This window comes from Oncorhynchus mykiss, chromosome 3 (assembly GCF_013265735.2).
Source record: "Oncorhynchus mykiss isolate Arlee chromosome 3, USDA_OmykA_1.1, whole genome shotgun sequence".
NCBI lineage: Eukaryota > Metazoa > Chordata > Actinopteri > Salmoniformes > Salmonidae > Oncorhynchus > Oncorhynchus mykiss.
In genome coordinates this window covers 14,984,754-14,997,791 of record NC_048567.1, presented here as the reverse complement: position 1 = coordinate 14,997,791, position 13,038 = coordinate 14,984,754, and the positions used below count along the sequence as shown (strand labels likewise).

General features: G+C 44.7%; 1 protein-coding gene across 6 annotated transcripts; it reads right to left on the bottom strand.

Annotated features, from left to right (window-relative positions):
- Window positions 1-6,397: 6,397 nt before the first annotated feature.
- Window positions 6,398-13,021, bottom strand: LOC110510950. 6 transcript variants are annotated; one of them, XM_036969876.1, is made up of 10 exons: window positions 12,961-13,021; window positions 11,148-11,285; window positions 10,816-10,954; window positions 10,514-10,555; window positions 9,570-9,695; window positions 8,897-8,942; window positions 8,159-8,278; window positions 7,368-7,446; window positions 7,081-7,268; window positions 6,398-6,844 (listed from the first exon to the last, which is right to left on the bottom strand). In XM_036969876.1, exons 2-9 carry the CDS (start codon window positions 11,193-11,195, stop codon window positions 7,239-7,241), a joined length of 630 nt encoding a protein of 209 aa, XP_036825771.1. In that variant the 5' UTR covers window positions 11,196-11,285; window positions 12,961-13,021; the 3' UTR covers window positions 6,398-6,844; window positions 7,081-7,238. The 6 variants fall into 6 exon arrangements, with proteins under 6 accessions (XP_036825771.1, XP_036825799.1, XP_036825777.1 ...); XM_036969904.1 differs by lacking the exon at window positions 12,961-13,021 and adding an exon at window positions 12,600-12,894 and having other exon boundaries at window positions 10,816-10,999; window positions 11,148-11,259; XM_036969882.1 differs by lacking the exon at window positions 12,961-13,021 and adding an exon at window positions 12,600-12,894 and having other exon boundaries at window positions 11,148-11,259.
- Between the last annotated feature and the right edge of the window lie 17 nt (window positions 13,022-13,038).

The following is a 13,038-nucleotide window of genomic DNA, read 5'->3' as shown; positions in this document are numbered from 1 at the left end:
GAATGTCTCTCTCCATGTCTGTGTGTCTGCATGTCTCTTTTTGAATGTCTCTCTCCATGTCTGTGTGTCTGCATGTCTCTTTTTTAATGTCTCTCTCCATGTCTGTATGTCTCTTTTTGAATGTCTCTCTCCATGTCTGTGTGTCTGCATGTCTCTTTTTGAATGTCTCTCTCCATGTCTGTGTGTCTGTATGTCTCTTTTTGAATGTCTCTCTCCATGTCTGTGTGTCTGCATGTCTCTTTTTTAATGTCTCTCTCTCCATGTCTGTGTGTCTGCATGTCTCTTTTTTAATGTCTCTCTCCATGTCTGTGTGTCTGCATGTCTCTCTTTTTTAATGTCTCTCTCCATGTCTGTGTGTCTGCATGTCTCTCTTTTAATGTCTCTCCCCATGTCTGTATGTCTCTTTTTTAATGTCTCTCTCCATGTCTGTGTGTCTGCATGTCTCTTTTTTAATGTCTCTCTCCATGTCTGTGTGTCTGCATGTCTCTTTTTTAATGTCTCTCTCCATGTCTGTGTGTCTACATGTCCCTTTTGAATGTCTCTCTCCATGTCTGTGTGTCTGCATGTCTCTTTTTTAATATCTCTCTCCATGTCTGTGTGTCTGCATGTCTCTCTTTTTACATCCTCTTGTACCCAAAAAGTTTAAATAAAAAAAATACTTAATTCTCACAGTACTCATACATTTAAGCATCATCTAAGATTAGTGGGAAGGGAACTGTCCTTCACATATTCAATTGGTGCAGAACTTCCAGTAAGAAAGTGCATTGAAAAGCACAGTACTGTACTGAGAAACACAACAAGGAAATTAGCCCCACTGGGCACAGACGTTGTCAACTAACGTGAATTCAAAGTGAAATCAACAAATAAATATCACGATGTCATTGGATATAGGTTCAAAGTTAGTTGAAAAAAATACTAAATACCCTTTTGTTCATGATAATTTTTTTCAAATGCAATTTGTTTTCCATGTTGATTCAACATCATCACATTTATTTTTGTGGGTTGAAATTATGCAGAAACAGCATTGGTTCCATCAGTTATAGCCCAGTGGGGTGATGCTCTTGGAGAGTTGTCAGCACAGCCTCTCCAGCCACTACAAAATTACACAACAGTGAGACACCAGTCCAGGCCGGTCACAATGGACAATGGGGCCAATTCAGGCCCTCAAACAGAGGACACAGTCTTCGCTGCAGGAGTTGGGGTGGCTTTTGGACTGTCCCCATCCAGTCACGTTCTTTACTTCTCAACATGCTGCACATCCTCCTTCTCCTCCTCCTCACAAGACATGCCAATGGCCACACTGCACCAGACCACTGGATATAACACATTATCTTAACCTTTTCTTCTCTTGAAGATGTCAGCAGGTAGTCTTCAAATAGGTGAATACGATCCAAATCAAATCAAATCAATGGTATTGGTCACATGCACATGGTTAGTATATGAGGTTGAAGACTATACTGTCTATGTGGGTGGAGCATTTCAGTTTGTCCGTGATGTGTACGCCGAGGAACTTAAAACGTTCCACCTTCTCCACTGCTGTCCCGTTGATGTGGATAGGGGGGTGCTCACTCTGCTGTTTCCTGAAGTCCACTGACCATGGCTGAGAATCACAGGCACATAGGCTACTGTATTCTACAGATGTCTGCAGCAAGCTTACAGTAATGCAGTGCTGTCAACATATTGTAAAATGGTGAACATTGGACATTGAAATAATACTTTACATTCAATAAAAGACTGTCAGTTAAGCATTGTTTTTCTATTACCTCTATGGCTATTGAATGGCAAAAGACATACCTCAATGCGTGTTACACATCTTTAAAAGCCCTGTGCTGTTGTAGCCTACCCAACATGCAAATGCATTTAGTCACTATGTACTCTAAATGCAATGCTAGAATAACTGGTTTTATTGTATTCTGGTGTTCTTTAAACCAAGTGGTCCAGACATGACATTAAATCCATTAGCCAACATCAATAGTTAAAGAGGTTCACCATACTCCTTTAGCTTTAGCATGTATTCAAATCAGCCTTCATCAAATATTAACCATTAATTCTGTTTTTATTTCAAAGCTGCCTTTCATAAGACAACTCTTCTATTTTCTTTTTAGTTTCACCCAAATCTAAAACTCACTTTGCATTCTCTTTGCTCACAAAACCCACTCCAGGAAACTGTGGTAAAGATGTCTGTATGCACTCTCATGTTTTTGTAGAGCAGGACTGGGGTAATTTCTATTTCAGCTCTACTTAGTTCAAGAAGTGAAAATGTGGTGCAGCATGTAGGGAAAGGTTTTACTGATTGTATGGTTTGTGTTACTGCATTGGTTCAGCGACCTTATTAGACACCTGGGATTGACAAATGTGTATTCACTTTTATTCCAGTGTATTTTGTTCTATTGTGTAGAAAAGGGGTATAGAAAAGAGGTGTATAAAGAGGAAAAACCATCTCATATTAAGCTAATTAATTTCTCAATTTGTTTTCCATTCCTACTCATACCGTTGGGACCTTCTTCTGCACATAATACATCAAACTACCCATGACATGAGAGAAGAGAAATGGACGTTGCCGTGCCTGTATTAGGCTGTCAAACCTTCAATTTAGCAGATTATAGTTCCTCTCCACTCCATGATGCATCGGCAGGAGAGAATAGATTTCTATTTGAATACCTGCTTGTCACTTTGACTGGAACTTAAGACAATTTTTCAGTAATGAGACAAATGTGTCTTGACAGTCCATGATGGAAAATAACACACCTAATTGAGAGACAGCACCAGCCGTCTGGTGAATCATTGGAATGAATCTCTTTCATATCTGGGTAGCTGGGTAGAGAGAACCGCAGATGCCTGGCAATGTGGGGGAAACTCATGTAGAATAGACTGTAGAAGAACAGACTTCATCATTATCAGTCACGTACAGTGGGGAGAAAAAGTATTTGAAACACTGACGATTTAGCAGGTTTTCCTACTTACAAAGCATGTAGAGGTCTGTCATTTGTATATCATAGGTACACTTCAACTGTGAGAGACGGAATCTAAAACAAAAATCCAGAAAATCACATTGTATGATTTTTAAGTGATTAATTTGCATTTTATTGCATGACATAAGTATTTGATACATCAGAAAAGCAGAACTTAATATTTGGTACAGAAACCTTTGTTTGCAATTACAGAGATCATACGTTTCCTGTAGTTCTTGTCCAGGTTTGCACACACTGCAGCAGGGATTTTGGCCCACTCCTTCATACAGACCTTCTCCAGATTCTTCAGGTTTCGGGGCTGTCGCTGGGCAATACGGACTTTCAGCTCCCTCCAAAGATGTTCTATTGGGTTCAGGTCTGGAGACTGGCTAGGCCACTCCAGGACCTTGAGATGCTTCTTACGGAGCCACTCCTTAGTTGCCCTGGCTGTGTGTTTCGGGTCGTTGTCATGCTGGAAGACCCATCCACGACCCATCTCCAATGCGCTTACTGAGGGAAGGAGGTTGTTGGCCAAGATCTCGCGATACATGGCCCCATCCATCCTCCCCTCAATACGGTGCAGTCGTCCTGTCCCCTTTGCAGAAAAGCATCCCCAAAGAATCATGTTTCCACCTCCATGCTTCACGGTTGGGATGGTATTCTTGGGGTTGTACTCATACTTCTTCTTCCTCCAAACACGGCGAGTGGAGTTTAGACCAAAAAGCTCTATTTTTGTCTCATCAGATCACATGACCTTCTCCCATTCCTCCTCTGGATCATCCAGATGGTCATTGGCAAACTTCAGACGGGCCTGGACATGCGTTGGCTTGAGCAGGGGGACCTTGTGTGCGCTGCAGGATTTTAATCCATGACGGCGTAGTGTGTTACTAATGGTTTTCTTTGAGATTGTGGTCCCAGCTCTCTTCAGGTCATTGACCAGGTCCTGCCGTGTAGTTCTGGGCTGATCCCTCACCTTGATCATTGATGCCCCACGAGGTGAGATCTTGCATGGAGTCCCAGACCGAGGGTGATTGACCGTCATCTTGAACTTCTTCTATTTTCTAATAATTGCGCCAGCAGTTGTTGCCTTCTCACCAAGCTGCTTGCCTATTGTCCTGTAGCCCATCCCTTACACAGTGTTCTGGTCTTGGCCATTGTGGAGAGGTTGGAGTCTGTTTGATTGAGTGTATGGACAGGTGTCTTTTATACAGGTAACGAGTTCAAAGAGGTGCAGTAAATACAGGTAGTGAGTGGAGAACAGGAGGGCTTCTTAAAGAAAAACTAACAGGTCTGTGAGAGCCGGAATTCTTACTGTTTGGTAGGTGATCAAATACTTATGTCATGCAATAAAATGCTAATAAATTACTTAAAAATCATACAATGTGATTTCCTGGATTTTTGTTTTAGATTCCGTCTCTCACAGTTGAAGTGTACCTATGATAAAAAAGTACAGACCTCTACATGCTTTGTAAGTAGGAAAACCTGCAAAATTGTCAGTGTATCAAATACTTGTTCTCCCCACTGTACGTGCATGATCTCAAATAGACCCTAACTGTAAATATTATGTTTTCAGACCAATTTGGTGAGAATGTTCCCAATACAGAGTAGTAATAATAAATAATATCTGAGATCTCATGGGAGACTTCCTACAGAAATAGAATAGGTCTTAAAGCAGGCAGAATGATCCTCATTAAAATAGAACCAGTGGTTATTCTATTTTCCCCCTTGGAATAAAGACTACGTTTTCGACTCTGTCTGTCTGTCTGTCTGCCTGCCTGCCTGCCTGCCTGCCTGCCTGCCTGCCTGCCTGCCTGCCTGCCTGCCTGCCTGCCTGCCTGCCTGCCTGCCTGCGTGCGTGCGTGTGTGTGTGTGTGTGTGTGTGTGTGTGTGTGTGTGTGCACTCATGTGACCGTATGAAAAATCAAGCTGAAGGGAGAATGAGGAAGTAAGGTGTTGATTGGTAGTGTCTGTGTGTATTATATTGTATGTTTTGAGTGTGTAAGTATGTGCGTGGGTGTTCAATGTGAGTTTTATGCAATTATCAGAGGGCTATGAGGAAGTAGTGTTGTTCTTTGACGTCCTGGGACACGCACACACACATATGCACGCACGCACGCACGCACCTGCACATACACCCCCCCCCCCCCCACATGCACACACACACACACACACACGCACACACACAGATATTATGGGAAGTAGGAGGAAGAACAACCCTGTGTGTGCATGTGTAGATGCTATTTTCTCAGGACAATGTTGCGTGATTCAGATTCCTAATCTGAACCCTCACCTGAACAACACCACCAAGTCTTTGTAACCAGGTACATTGTCAAAATGTTCATATCAGTTCGATCTGTACACACCAGGGAGCAATATCCTGCAATGAACTTAAACTACCTTGAACTAACTACAGATCTGCACAATAAAACCAAGTTAGAGGGCTATCTGAGGGTAGACTTTCTACATAGATCTTAAATTACATCTATCTCTCATACTCTCTCTCTCCACTCGCTTAACCTCTCTCTCTGCCTTCCTCCCTTCCTCTCTCTCTCTCGCTCTCTTTCTCGTCGCACAGTAGGACTAATGGCCTGCATGTTCTCTCTCTAGAATGATGAGTTGAAACTGAAATGTGAAAGACAACAGGATTAGCAGGAGGGAGGCAGCATGTAGATACAGTGTGGTGGTTTTACCCTCACAACACATTACCACGCTCAATTACTGTCTTCATCCCCGACCTTCAGAGGCTCACCCCAGGGCTGGAGGGGCGCACCGGGAGGACTCACGGTCTCTTTGTTTCAGAGGAGGGGGGAGAGGGAGGGAAAGGGGGAGGTTGAGGGGAAGGGAGATGGAGGAGGCTTGGGCAGTGACCATGTGTTGTAATAATCCCAGGCTTCGTCTGCTGCTGTGAAGGACGTGTGTCACAGACAGGCAGGTTGTTCAAAAGGGCAAGGTGCCCACGGCAAGCAGGCGTATGGAGATGGTTTCCGCTTGGGTGACACTGCGAGTCCTGCTTCACATATGGCCCAAAAGTGCCAGCGGATGTCTGACTGTCTACCTTGACTGTCTGTGTCACTGTCTACCTGTCTGTCTTTCTGCCTGTCTGAGTGCAGGCTCTGTAGGATGTAGTACTGACTGGTCTAAAGGGAAGTGGGAGGGAGGAGAGTGGGAGAGAAGAGCGGAGTGGGAGGGAAGAGGGTGGGAGAGAGGAGGAGAAGGAAGTGGGGCATTGGGGTAGGAAGATGGTCTGGGGAGGAGGGAGGGAAACCTGTGGCCCCACGGGACTGAGAACTTGATTGAAGTTTCCTGTCATCTTCTCTGACTTTGTCTCTTCCTCTTCATCTCTCATCTTGCTGGAGTGACATTTCCAGTAAAGGCTCTTGTTGGAGAAATATTTTGGATTTGACATGTATCTGTATAAAACACTGGAGGCATGTTGGAGTTGTGTATCAGTTGGGCCTAGGCCTAGATTATCCATTTTATTTGTACAGTAGAGTATAATCAACTGTTACTAGAAAATATGTACGAAAAACTCTGCATGTTTAGTTGCTTCATCTTTTACATTTTATATCTTTGAGGTCTTTGGATCGATGGTAGGCCTAATTTGTATTGATTGACTGTCCCACAATATCACCTACTGTAAATACTGTACCTTTTGGTAGTAACAGTTGGAAGGCTTCCTATTCATATTGTACTCAATACCAACACAGCACTAAGAGGTTGTATTTGAGTCTGAGGTATTGTCCACAGTCTGGAATCAAGGCCTAAGCTTCCTAAACTAACTGTCCTCTGAGCTCAAAAGGTAAATCATAGTCGCTTCTCTCTGGGCATCGCTCATCCACCGGATTCTTCCTTCTGATTGGCTGCTGCAGGGCAATCATGTCCCTCCCACTTCCCTGTTGGAGAAGAAAGCTGTGTCAAGAAGGTGAGAGACATGACAGTACTATATAGCACTGTAGGCCAAATCCTAACTTGAAATAATTTTGATGCGAAACTTCCCATCCAATCTCTATGTTATTTGGAAAAAACCCAAGGTGATAAAACATATCTAGTCCAATATGTGAAACTATAATGGTCATCACCCCACAGGGGATCAATAACTAGTACTTCATCCCAGTAGGGTTGTGCTGACCTGAGGGTAACTGGGTGGGGGTGGTCTCCACTCTCGCCTCTGCTCTGGTAACCAGGGGTCAAACTGGGAAGGAGACAGTGGGAGAGACAACCCCAGCATGTCCTGATACAGCATGTCCTGATACATGCCCCAGTCTCTCACCTCCTCATACTCATGGCCTATGGCCTCCAGTGGGTAGTGGCGGCCATCTTGAAAAAGAGAGCCAAAGAGGTAAGTTAAACAGAGAAATGTCTCTGTCTTTGCTCTTGTGATGTATTATTCATAGGTAGTATTTTCATTTCACTCACCTTGCCCTTGTGCTCCCTCGGGGTGGGGGTAGAGAGAGGGGCAGTAGTCACTGGTGGGGTAGTAGTAGTGGGAGCTCTCCTGGGAGGACAAAGACCATAGGTGAATAACAGAGACAGATGCTGTACTGTACGTGGTGACTCTGTAGAGAGATACCTGACAAACAGTATATTTTGTAGCCTAGACTAGATGTATTGTTTTATAACTCAAGGTTAGCTAACATCTCTGAGGAGAATTTGCTTGCATTAGAGCCTATTCTAATAGTCTCTTTCTGACGGTGTTGTTATATTCTACTTAACATTTTTCTGCAGGGTTCAAAGCCTTGTTGGCCTTTCACAATGTGCAATTTCCCCAGGATCGAAGTGTATTTTGAATGCTAATTGTGGACTATCGATCTCCCTTTCCTACTCTGAGAACAGCCAAAGGTGTTTATTCGTTTATCTCTCCTCTGTTTCCCTCGTTATGCCTGACTCCTCCACTTCCTCTCTTCTGACCGATCTCCCTCTTCCTTAATCCTTCCTTTTCTGTTCACCTCTCCACCTCTGTCTGCTAGCATCCTCCTACCTCTCACCCTCCTGTTCTCTCACTTTATTCTTCTCCTATTCCTCTCTAAGCCCCTCCATCTGTCTCTTTATTTTGTCAACTTCCTCTTCTCTCCCCTTCATCCACCACTCTACTTTACTGTGTTTTTCACTCTCTCTATTATCTCCCCCTCTGCCAACTTACTAAGTATCCCCCTTTTTCCCCTCTCTTTCCTCCCCCAGCCTCTCCGCACCCCCCCCCCTCCTCTTACCCCAGCATAGCACCCATATACGCTGCTGTCTGGTTCTGACCCGCTGTCGATGAACCCGCAGGGTTCACCAGCCCTCTGACCTCGTACCTGGTGGAGCCGCTGGCAGTGAACACAGTGAACCTGGAAATGACAGACAGAACAAAGCATTTAACCTCCATTCTTTTTTCTTTTTTTTTTTATTAGAAAACAAAGTATCACATCCCAACTCCCTGACCACCCACCCACATCCTCCTATCCCAATCTTTTATTTATTTATTTTCCCATTTTTAAATGAAGGCATCCAATCAACACCCTCCATCTCATCACCCACCCACAACTCGTATGTCACTCTTTCTTAATCCTCAGGGAGAAAATAGCTAGATACAAAGACATGAACACTACAGTACAGTGCACAAGAGCATAGCACTGTCAATGCAATGTGGCGTATGGCATTTGAAGTATTTTTGGATGTGACACCTGGATTTGCATTGTTGCTTTGCCCCCCAATTGCAAATTTAGACTGACAGGAGCGTCTGCGTTACTCTTTTGTTGATACACTACAATACACAAACCAGGCGACTTTTGTCCATCACAGGGTCCTGTAGTTTTGCTGTTGTGGGTCCTGCGTGGGGTCTGTCAGTAGGGCAGGGTTTAGGCCTCTGAGAGGGGATTGGACGGTTAGTCATTTGTCTCTACCCACTGGACTGGATTGGGTGCTGATTAGCCTGGACACAGAGACAGACTAAGATGATGACTCACCCATTACCTTCACTCTTCTTCCCATCTGAAACACTGCCTTTACTCTCTGGAGAAGAGAGGGAGGGAGGGAGGGAGGGAGGGAGGGAGGGAGGGAGGGAGGGAGGGAGAGAGGGTGGGGGATGAATGAGTGGGGATTAGAAATGGGATAGGGGCTCTATTGAAGAAGTAAAAGAGGTCTGACAGAGAAGGATGGATGAAAAAAATAGAGAAGTTGATGGTAGGTGAGAACGAGGGGTGGAGAAGAGAGAGTGAGATGAGAGGTACGTGAGATAGACGACCTGACAGTTGTAGGGAACCGAAACGGAGGGAAACGGATAGAGAGATAAAGGAAGTGAGGGAGGGATGGAGTGAGGGAGAGAGAGAGAGAGAGGGAAGGGGAGAGAAAACAGAAATTAAATAAATTAGATAAAGGGAAAGATAGAGGGAAAAAGTGACAGCCTTGGAGGATGGTTGCGGAGGGAGGGAGGGGCAGATGGGTGTGTTTGGAGGGAAAGGAGGAAGAGAAGAGAAGAGGACACAGAGAGAGAAATCGCGGGAGAGAGAAAGAAAGAAATACATGAGAGTTGCATTAAGATTCAGGCTCAACTCTTTGGTAACTTGGGCAGAGGTTTCTGAGACTGAGATACAGAAGAAAACAGTCACACAACCTTGACCATGGTATTGCCACGGTTACCTGTCTGGCCACGCCTCTTCTTCCACCTCAGACACAGAAAGCAGCCCAGCCAGTTGAGAGCCAGCAGCAGAGCCCCACCAACCACCGCCATGATCACAGTCTGATACAGCGACAACCCTCTCGTGTCTGGTTTACAAGAGAAACAAGAACAGGAATGAGTTGATCCACCATGATGACATCATAAGGAAGCAAGAACCAGGAACAGGTTGTTTGATTGTAAATAATTGTGGTTTGTGTGATTAATAGCTTTTGTGTGATTAAGGGGAAGTAGAACAATGTTTTGTTATTGTAAGGTGATGGTAAAAGTAGAGAAATAGGATTAGTTGATATTAGGGAGTGTGTAGTTTTAAGTAACTGTCTGTTAGGGCTCCGGTCACTGGAAACCACAAGTATTCTCAATGGCCTAAACAGCAACAAGATAAGAGGAAGTTGTGCCAGCAGTGGTTGAGATGATTGAAACGCCTTGGTCATGGTTAGCAGAAGACCATGTCCTTAATCAGGGTGAAAGGCTCAGTGGAAAGCGCTGTGTGATGTGAGTGGAAAACTACTGATATATCATTGTATGGGTGGGGGAGCTTTGCTTGGATATAAGAGAGTGCTGCGCCACTCAAAAGGCAAGTATACGGCTGCACCGTTTGACAGGCGCCTATTACAGCTATTGCGTCTTCGGTATTAAACAATTGAACTTCACTCTGAGTTTTGACTCTTTTGTGGTAAATATATTTATTGCATATTGAGTCAAACGTATTAAGGGATAATAATAATCAGTATGAAAGCCGGTCTCTCACTTCCTTCATTGATAGAAGACTAAAACAAGGAAAGAAGGTAGCATTTATGACCACGGCTGCCATAACTACAGTACCATTATTCAAAGAGCCAAATGAAGCTAGCTGCTTTGCAAATAGCCATTTTCCACAGTCCAAACAAAAATTGAATTAAATTACCCTCCCCAAAGGGATCTTCTTCCTGGATTGCTCCTTCCCACTCTGGTTAGAAGAACCATGGAAGACAGGGAAAAAAACATCAATGCTGTTCTAACGCTGCAAGATAAACCTGGGTCAAAGGTCAAATGACATCCTATTCCCCATATAGTGCCAAGATTATTAATGTTCTACCAAATGGGGCATAGAGACATAACATGATCTCAATACCAGCTGGGCAGAAGTCCAAACCATCTAATGTCCGACCATTGTCCCTCTCCTAGCTAGGACCCAGAAGTCATGTTGTGAACTTGCTCTAGACTGACCCTCGCTGGTGATGGTGTGTACTGAGTTGTTGTCTGCATAGCCGCTCTCTCCCATGGAGTTGAGTGCGTTGATAGAAAAGTTGTATGTAGTGGCGGGGGACAGGCCTGTCACAATGAAGATGTTTGCTCCCAATGGTAGCTGTCAATCAACAGCATCTTAGTCAGTACATGGATGGACTCTAACCTGAAAGGAGTGAAATGGAATTGACCCTTGATCATGACCTGTTCCTAATATGACTATCAAGGATGTGTTGGTTGCTTATGAATGCAAGGAAGAGATCACAATATTTGACACATGATTTTCAGTCAAACTGTAGTCAATGCTCTATCACCTGATATGGAATCTCTGCTCCAATCCCCCATCGAAGCCTGGGATCCATTCTAGAGTTGCAGAGGCATGGGTGAAGCTGACCAGGCAGATCTCTGAGGGAGGATCTGGTTGATCTGTGTGTTAGAGAGAGAGATGGAAGCTGAGATGAAGAGAGGGGGGGTAGAAAGAAGGGTAGTTGAAATAGGAGGATAGAAAGGATAAACAAGAGAGAACGACAGAGGAAGAGAGCAGAAGAGAAGGAGAGAGTTCAGCACTAGAATGAGAGAGAGAAGCTATACTTGCAGGCGTATAGGCAGCTCTGTTTGCAGAGTAAATCATTTCCATTATCAGTTCCGCTCATAAGATAAGAGGTTAGAGGGGTCAGTCTTATTTGGATCTGTCTTTTTTTAATCCAAACCGCGGCAGAGAGGCGGGCAGGGATAGAGAGAATACAGCCTTCTTTCCTTTCCCGGCCTTCTGATGATAAGGAAGCATATAACATTTATTATCGCTGCGTCAGATTAATTATGAATATTCAAGGCAGTAAAAAAAAACGGAGGGAGAGAAAAAAAGCAGCAGTGGATATTGGATTGTATTTCACGCTTTTTATGGTAAACATTAAATGTGTTCAATGGAGGCCAGGGGGCTCGCTGGGAGCAGGGGCAGTGTTGACATCGCCGGCGTAGGAATACGCTTGCTAGAGAGCTAGAGGGCGACTCAGCCTTTGCGCGCGGAGAGAGGAAAGCGCATTATTGCAGCGTTATCTGACAGAGAGGAGAATTAGAGCTATAGGCAGGGGAAGAAGGAGAGATATATCAATATACATGACATAGCTAAAGGGTGTCTGACACTGAGAACTTGCTCTTCCTACTGTCGAGAGAGACTGAATATTTTCTCTATAAGCTGGAGGGTCCTACCACACTAATAAAATCGTGGACAAGGCAGCGCATACACAAACGCCCAACAGTATTATATGAGAGGACGTAGCTAAATTAGGACCAATGGGACTCTAGCAGTTGGCTGTAAAGTACGTGTTTTACATCATAGCAACATCCCTGGGCCCTGATGTCTGACCTAACCTCTGACCTTTTACCAATTCACACATACACACACTCTTACACACACGCACGCACACATACTGGTGCTGAGCAGTTGTGTCACGTTCTGACCTTTATTCCTTTGTTTTGTCTTTATTTAGTATGGTCAGGGCGTGAGTTGGGGTGGGGAGTCTATGTTAGTTTTTCTATATTTTCTATTTCTGTGTTTGGCCTGATATGGTTCTCAATCAGAGGCAGCTATCTATCGTTGTCCCTGATTGAGAACCATATTTAGGTAGCCTGTTTTCCTTTGTGTTTTGTGGGTGGTTATTTTCAGTCTTTGTGTGTCTGCACCAGATAGAACTGTTTCGGTTGTCACTTTGTTGTTTTTGTATTTTTGAAGTGTTCAGTTGTTTATTAAAAAGATGAACACTAACCACGCTGCGCTTTGGTCCTCTGCTTCTTCTACCCAAGACAGCCGCTACAGAAACACCCACCAACCGAGGACCAAGCAGCGTGGTAACAGGCAGCAGCAGCAGCAGCAGGAGAGGCAGCGATATTTGGAGAAATGGACTTGGGAGGAGATTTTGAACGGTAAAGGACCCTGCGAACAGCCAGGAGAAAATTGCCTCCCCAAAGCAGAGCTGGAGGCAGTGAAAGCAGAGAGATGGCATTATGAGGAGCTAGCACGGCGGTGTGGCTGGAAGCCCGAGAGGCAGCCCCAAAAATGTATTGGGGGGGCACACAGGGAGTGTGGCGAGTTCAGGTAGGAGACCTGCACCAACTTCCCGTGCTTACCGGAGAGCGAGAGGGACCGGGCAGGCACCGTGTTATGCGGTGGAGCGCACGGTGTCCCCGGTGCGTGTGCATAACCCG

Excerpts from the sequence above, each read along its gene's own strand:
- LOC110510950 (XM_036969876.1), bottom strand. The coding sequence starts at position 11,195 with ATGGATCCCAGGCTTCGATGGGGGATTGGAGCAGAGATTCCATATCAG. Across the intron at positions 9,696-10,513 it reads AGAAGATCCCTTTGGGGAGG|ACACGAGAGGGTTGTCGCTG; the intron begins GTAATTTAATTC and ends CTTGTAAACCAG. Across the intron at positions 8,279-8,896 it reads AAGAAGAGTGAAGGTAATGG|GTTCACTGTGTTCACTGCCA; the intron begins GTGAGTCATCAT and ends TGTCATTTCCAG.